At 41.7% G+C, this 8142-nt stretch overlaps 1 protein-coding gene across 1 annotated transcript; it reads left to right on the top strand.

The window, feature by feature from the left end:
- The first annotated feature begins 2735 nt into the window (after positions 1-2735).
- Positions 2736-5267, top strand: LOC147437169 (pentatricopeptide repeat-containing protein At3g09040, mitochondrial-like). The gene has a single exon (XM_086486775.1). It carries the CDS (start codon positions 2992-2994, stop codon positions 5146-5148), a length of 2157 nt encoding a protein of 718 aa, XP_086342901.1. The 5' UTR covers positions 2736-2991; the 3' UTR covers positions 5149-5267.
- The last annotated feature ends 2875 nt before the right edge of the window (positions 5268-8142 follow it).

Below are 8142 nucleotides of genomic sequence, written 5' to 3'. Positions count from 1 at the left end.
ACACGCTTATCCCGCCCCTGAAGTTTGACACATGCGATAACTATTTATTTGCGGTGCTTGATATGCAGCGATGCACGAGCCACCCTATAAGTGGTTAAAAATAGAATGTGGGTATGTGAAAATGAATTTTGGGTATCAAAGATCAAGCCTACAAAATTGGATGGCTTTTGGAACTCGTTTGGTATTTTTCTCGTGAAAAATGCATCGAGGGTCAAAACTAGCCAGAAATGGCCCAAAAAAGGTCAAAGATGGTGTGAAAAGGTTGAAATTTTCCACATCACTCATAGTGCGGTGAGTGTCCATGCTTGAGGAGTACTTGGGGGTTCATTATCAGAACTTTCACCTCTCTGTGTGAAGGAGGAAGCAGGGTTACTACAGGTGGTCCTATGTAGTCCCGTCTTGTTTGCGTCCTGTTTTCGAGGGTGTGGAGGAGTGAATGAGAGTTTCTTCTCTTCAATTTTGCACGTGGGAGAGTCTATGGAAGTTTTGAGGTTTCTATGGATGTGTGTGTGTGCGAGGAATTTAGGGAAGAAGGCATGGCTTTTTGTAAGACTATGTGACCCTGTATCGATGCCATTAGGATTGAGGCCACACCAACGAGTCCAATAGAGTGGATTTTGGTGAAGCTTTTGCAATGGTTTGCGACATTTTTTGGCTTAATTTTTTGATTTTTTGATGGTTTTTCTTATATCTTTTAGTCACCATTGAGCGTGATTTCAAGCCTTGATCAACTCGACTCAGCTTGTAATGTCTGTGGGCAGGAAAGGGCTTGTAGGTCGAGACATTTGGAGCTTGAATTGGGTTTGGGGGAAGAATTGTCTTTGAGCTCTTGAGTGGTTGTGTGTGAGGTGAGAAAATTAACTGAATTCCTTGTGTGGTGTTAAGATGTGATGGTGTGTGAGTGTGCACATGGTGTCTCTTACTCCATCAACGTTACTTGTTGCAATTTCCAGCACTCAAACTTTAGCTTTCCGTGAAGCTCTCGTGCACATGAAGTAGGTGATATCGCTCCTCCGCCAAGCTCTATTACAAGCTGTGAGGAGCTGTGTGTGGGAGGGGTGCATGCTGTGAAGGAGAAGAAGAACAGAGGATGTGGTGAAGTTAGAAGTAGAGTAAGTAAATCTCACCCACAATCTCACTTATTCTATTAGCGTAAAGAATAAGGTTAGTGTGATTAGTGGATGGGTTAGGGTTATTTGGTAGGCCATATGGCCTGCAACCCCAACAACTTCATCCAATCCAGTAGAAGAAAGCCAATGGACATTTGGTATGCTAAAGGGAAGGTTTGACATTTTGTTAAAGTGGTGTGACATGGATCTACATCTTGTGCCTAATCTAGTGGATGAGTGCCTTGTGCTAGACAACATTTTCATATGTCATGGGGTGATACTTTTGACATGGAGTGGGTATGTCATGCGGAAACTAGTTTGATGGTGGGAATGCAATTAGAACAAGATCAACAATATGCAACGAGCTCAACGGTGGAGCTTGTTGCACTTCTACCTATTCAAGTAGAATATGCAATGCAGCGAGCTCAAATTGGAGGTGAAGGAGGTGGCCAAGGAATTGTGGCAAATCATCTTGGTTGTAGAGCTAGTCCCCCATGACAATCTTACAAGATCTCCATATTGAGCATATACCTAGACCAATATTTGGTGACAAATTTTCAGATGCATTAGCACTCATCAACTTCTACTTGAATCATTATACTATGGCATTTGGTTTGATGGTTTTTGCTTATTGATGTTCCCAATCTTGATGAAAGCTGTCACTACATTTGACTTTCATGCATAGTGTTCTTTAGTACAAAATTAGTTATTTACTAGTTTTTGTTTTGGAAACCACTCATGTAAGCCATCTTAGCTGCACATGATTCAAGCCAATGTCCTTATCATGTGAACATTCCCTTGATTAAAACCTTTCGTTGTGTCTGTGTGAACACAAGGCCATAGAAGCATGTGTAGAGTCATTGTTGCCTCCAATGTGTGAACACAAGGATGGTGGAAGTTACCTCTCCTGGATATTTTCGCTCAAAAATTCACTTTCGAGTCACCTTGTTCTTCCACCACGGTGTGAACCTAGCCTAAGGCTGGTTTGAGAGAGAGAGAGAGAGAGAGAGAGAGAGAGAGAGAGAGAGAGGGAAGAAGAAGAAGAAGAAGAAGAGTACTTTAATGTCGTAGGAAACTATCCCAAGAGACCTCAAAGATCTATCCGACGAGGAGAATTGAACTCAAGACCTAATTCACTTTCGAGTCACCTTGTTCTTCCACCACGGTGTGAACCTAGCCTAAGGCTGGTTTGAGAGAGAGAGAGAGAGAGAGAGAGAGAGAGAGAGAGAGAGAGAGGGAAGAAGAAGAAGAAGAGTATTTTAATGTCGTAAGAAACTATCCCAAGAGACCTCAAAGATCTATCCGACGAGGAGAATTGAACTCAAAGCCTGTTATTCAAGAGGGAAATGGCATAACCAATCTACCACACTTGGGTGATAAAAACGTTATACCATTTTCCTCCTTTTATTAGCAAACACCCACACACCCGAGAAGAAGAATATTTTAACATCGTAGGAAACTATCCCAAGAGATCTTAAAGATCTATCCGACGAAGAGAGTTGAACTCAAGACCTGTTATGAGAGAGAGAGAGAGAGAGAGAGAGAGGGAGGGAGGGAGGGAGAAGTTCTAATGTAGGCCTAGTGGGAACGAATTTTGAACTCAAGACCTGAGAGAGAGAAGAAGAAGAAGAGGATTTTATTAACGTCTTAGGAAACTATCCCAAGGGACAAGGGACCTCAAAGATCTATCCGACGCCATAGTTCAGACGATCCCTTGAGGGACCTCCTATCTGGACAGGTGCAGCAATCTGTAGAACAACGGGTTCCTTAACCCTAAAAGCATGCATAATGCTTGTAAGGTCTCTGTTAGAAGCCACTCTCTCTCCCCACTTGATATGCTAGACATGAAACTTCACACTATGTGCAGTCTTTGTGCCCAGACATGCAGACAGCTAAAGAAAATTGTTCCAGGGGACGTGATTTTGTTACCTTGCTTAAGGCCTGCGCAAAGCTCAGAAATTTGCAACAAGGCATTGAAATTCATCAGCAAGTCTCTCGGCTTGGATTGCTTGAGAGAGACAGTTTTCTCAGCACCACCTTGGTGGACATGTATGCCAAATGTGGATCAATGGTTGAAGCACAGAAACTGTTTGACAAACTCACGATACGGGATGTCGTCTCTTGGACAGCTTTAATCAGAGGATATGCCAAAAATGGTAATGCAGTGTTAGCTCTCAAGTGTTTGGAACAGATGCAACTTGATCGTGTTTCTCCGGATGCTGTTACGTATATGTGCTGCTTGAAAACTTGTGGAAGTGTCCAAGACCTTAGCAGGGGCCATGAATTACACATGGAGGTTGAAAGTAAGGGACTCTTTGATAATGAATTGAACCTGGGGAACACCCTTGTGGACATTTACGCAAAATGTGGATCCCTCACAGAGGCACAACACGTATTCGACAAGCTGGCAGTTAGAGATGTGGTTTCATGGACTGCTTTGACTGCAGGATATGTTGAGGATGGGCAGTGCATCAAGGCGTTCCGCTGCATTGAAGAAATGCAGAATGAGGGCGTCTTTCCAAATGCTGCAACATTCGTTTGCAGTTTGAAAGCCTCTGCTAGGATGAAGAATTTGGAGCAGGGGTGCCTTACACATGCTGAGATTGAAAGAAGAGGGCTATTACGAAAAGACCTTGTTTTAGGGAATGCGTTGATTGATATGTATGTTAAGTGTGGTAGACTTCACTTAGCGCAAGGCGTTTTTGATCAGCTCTGCCTTCGAGATGTTGTGTCATGGACTACAATGATTATGGGATACACAGAGCACGGTCATGATGAGGAAGCTTTGATATTCTTTGACCAGATGCAACGCGAGGGAATCCAGCCAAACACAGCTACACTCGTTTGCACATTAAAAGCGTGTGCAAGAGCTAAAGCCACATCCAAGGGGCAAGAAATACACGAGCATATCAAAAGAGAGGGATTGATTGAAAAGGATTTATCTCTTGGCACATCTCTGATTGATATGTATGCAAAGTGTGGCTTAATCAAGCAGGCACAGGAAACATTTGATGATTTTACACGACGAGATGTGGTCTCTTGGAATGCATTGCTTACTGGGTATGCCGAATGTGGACATGATGAGAAAGTGCTTCACTTGTTTGAGCAGATGCAGATAGAGGGTGTTTTGGCAGATGCAGTAACATTTGTATGCCTTTTGAAAGCCTGCACGGGTGCAAACGGTGCCTTTAAGCCTCAAAATGTGCACGTTCGAATTTTAATGAGGAGTCTCTCTGACGCAGATCTTATCGTCGGCACAGCACTAATGGACACATATGCCAAATGTGGCAACCTTGAGGGAGCACAGACAGTTTTTGATAAGCTTCCAATTCGTGATGTCGTATCGTGGACCGCGCTTACTGCATGTTATACTGAGCATGGATGTGGTGAAGAAGCCCTTAAGTGTTTGAAAACAATGCAACTTCAAGGTGTTTCGCCCAATTTAGCCACGCTAGTTTGTGGCCTGAAAGCTTGTGGCACCATTGGAGCGTCGGATCAAGGAAGAGAGTTACATGTGGAGATAGAAAGAAAGGGTCTTCTAGATAAGGATCCTTCAGCTGGAAATACACTAGTTGATATGTACTCCAAATGTGGGGTGCTTTGCTTAGCACAGCAAGTCTTTGACAGACTCTTGATTCGCGATGTAGTGTCATGGAATGCATTGATTGTAGGATACATTCAGCAAAAGCGAAGTGCAGCACCTCTTCAGCTATTTGATAGAATGGTATTAGAAGGGATACATCCAAATGCAGTTACTCTTCTCATATTTTTGAATGTTTGTAGCCGAATAGGCTTTTTCAATGTGAGCCAGACATACTTTGACACCATGAGCAAAGACTTTGGCATCGTTCCCAACCTGGAGCATTGGAGCAGCATGATTCATCTGCTTTGCCAGGCAGGACAGTTAGACGAGGCAGTAGCTATGCTAAAGGAAAAACCTCATCAGTCTACATTTTTGTCATGGCGGACCGTGCTAAGTGCTTGTAATTCGTGTACAAATATGAAGTTAGGAAGTCAAGTCTTTGAACAGTTGGCTTGAAAACATCCAGCCCCTTGTTATAATGCTCGTTGGCATGTGCAGATGCCACAACTTCAAAGTCCAAACAATCCCTCACACAACTAGCTCAATAGACATGTACAAAGCCTTTCTTTCCAAAACACCCACTAAAAACAAAAGAAACACAAATGTGAAACAAGAAAACATGTATGCTGAAATAAGTAATCGAGTCTTGCGCATGTTGTGGAATAACCACAACAGCACGGTCTCTATCCTAGGCATTAGATTGACATTATCAGTAAAGGCAAAACCTAATTGCTAAGCCCAAAAAGATCAAAGTGGAAGTCCAGCACAGAAGTCAGTAATCTAAAGAAAATTTTTGAGCTTGGAAAGAGATTTACAAAAGGTCAAAGGGTAGGATTAGAGACCATCCCTCCCGCCTTGTACATGTTCCTTGACCCACTTGTAGAGACAAATTCAAGCAACCATTGAGGGCTTTCATTTGAAGTTCACAACTTAAAGGAGAGAATGATCATTTTTGAGGTTGGTTTGTTTGAAAGTGATCTAACTTGTTTTGCAGTATTCATCTAGATTCAAATGCTAGTATATAGATATGTGAACAAATGTTGAACAAAAATGCTAATACTTCTGTGTCTAATGGTTTTGCAGGTTTGGAGCTAAACTTGACAAAGCCAATAGACTTTTAAATGAACTTCATGTTTTTGAGGACTGAAAACTTCTGTAGGTGTAGGGTCAGAGTGTGAGAGATCAGGAGAGTAGTGTTTCTATTAAAGAGAGTGCTAACTAAAATGGAAATGAGTTTTAAGGCATTATTGGACACTATTTTCTAGTGTAGCTCAAGTATGGATCATGAGAGAACCAAGACCAACAACATAGCCTTAATTTCAGCATGATACTAAAAGACTCTACTAAAACTGAGCATGGGGCTAAGATCTACGTTGATGTTTTGGAAAGGCCTGAAATTGCTTTTGTTAAGGGAGAGCCATGGATGAGTTGTGAAAGCTATATATAGGTATATGGGTAGCAAATGTGCTAATAGCCAATAGCCAAGCCATTTAATGAGGAGGTCTGAAAAGAATCATTTACTTTGAAGTTGGAAGGCTATATACTTGTGAATGTTAGGGGTTTTAAGAGACTCATGATACAAACGTGAGTTTACCTCTAGGACCATAATGTGCTATGGATTGACTCTATCCACTATAGACCTTATCCTAAACCTATGACCGTAGTACTACAAAAATGACTTAAGCGTACCAAAATGGGATTTCACCACCACAAGGGTCATGATGGTTATGGGCTAGCTCTCCTCCTTCAAGCCATATATCCTAACCATGGAGCCTTGAAGTGTTTTAGCATGATAAACACAAAATAACTTCAAACTCTTGTCCATTTCAAAGGTTATCCGATTGATTGGTATGTTTCATTCTAGAGATGCTGCCAAAGTTTTTTCCTTTGGTAGGAGTATCCTGTGGTCCACAAGAAGAGAGGATTACCTAAAGGACATTTTGATCGGATATTTAAAGCAATTGTATTTAAGCCCCTTGAGTACCTCTAAATTTATACTTGTAAATACACTTTGTTATGCTAACTCTATACATTAAAATGATTCTTTATACCTATCAAGGTGGTGCCAATGTTATGTTAGAGAGAGACACTCTTAACACACAGTTGCAATAAATATTTAAATTTATCCAAAAGATACTTCCTTTTCTTGGAACTCATCTAAGGCGCATTACATAGACATGATTTGAACTTGGCCACAGAGATCTCGATAGAAAATTTATTTTTTCCTTTGTTGCATTACTTTGTGTTTACCCAGTAGAAAGTAAACTTTTGAGGGATAGTTGTCTACAGTCTCCTCCACTATGTCATGTTGGAGTTGTAGCAAGTTTCATTGCTCTCTTATTGTTATCATTGTCACAAGGTTGAGGTCTTTATCCACCACTTCCACATCTATGACAACATTGTTCTCCAAACTTGTTGAATCTTGGTCAATAGGCACATAGCAACCTCTAACGAAGCGAGAATGTTTGTACCAAAAGAAGATGATAAGCGGAATTTGAGTGGAAATCATATACTTGACAACCAAAGTCAAGTGAAATCTTGTATCATATTCCATCCACCTTTTTCACATACCATCCTCAATCAAAAAGCTTATAACACAGAAGGAAGAATCGAGAGATTTGTGAAGAGCATGGGAGCGGGATCATGAGAGACCACGAGCAAGGGAGAGTGCAAGAGAGGAGGAGACATAGATTTTGGTGGAGCTCTTGGTGAGAAGAATATCTCACCACTCTTTATTCTTTATTATATCCAAAGAATAGGGTTAGCGGTTAGTGATGGGCTGCCAGCTAGTTGGACTGAACCCTAACAATCTCCCACTTGAAGGCAAACATGGCCCAAGTGGCTATATGTGTAAGGGTTGGTTAGTATGTACAACTATACAAGCATGAAGCATGACCATAGCTTCACCCTATGCCCATCATCTCAATGCAATGTGCAAATCGCTCTGAAGATAGGCTCTTTGTCAAAGCATTTGTTGGGTTCTCATCCGTGTGAACTTTGGCTAACTCAATGCATTTGCTAGCCAAAATATCCCATATCACATGATGCCTTACCTTGATGTGTTTTGATTTGGAATGGAACATGGGGTTCTTTGCTAGCACAATCGCACTCTGGCTATCACAATGTAGCATTAGAGTCTGGTGTATACCAAGGTCTCCCACTAAACGAGATAACTACACAGCTTCCTTGTTGCTAGCACCAAAAAATGCAACATACTGAAGCTCAAGTGGTGGAAGAGGAAGCAAAATTTTGGAGACACGATCTCCAAGAGACTGCTGCTCTAGAAAACAAGAAAAGGTTTCTAGATGTGGATCTCCTAGTGTCCCAACCCGCATAATCGGAATCAGTGTATCCAACTATGGATGCATCACTATTCCCAAAATGTAAGCACTTGCAACCCTTGATGTATCTCAAGATATGCTCCACTACTTCCCAATGCTTTCTGCCCGG

This window comes from Adiantum capillus-veneris, chromosome 17 (genome assembly GCF_014529385.1).
Source record: "Adiantum capillus-veneris isolate H3 chromosome 17, ASM1452938v2, whole genome shotgun sequence".
In the NCBI taxonomy this organism is placed as follows: Eukaryota; Viridiplantae; Streptophyta; class Polypodiopsida; order Polypodiales; family Pteridaceae; genus Adiantum; species Adiantum capillus-veneris.
The sequence above is the reverse complement of the archived record's forward strand: the minus strand, read 5'-3'. Positions and strand labels throughout refer to the sequence as shown.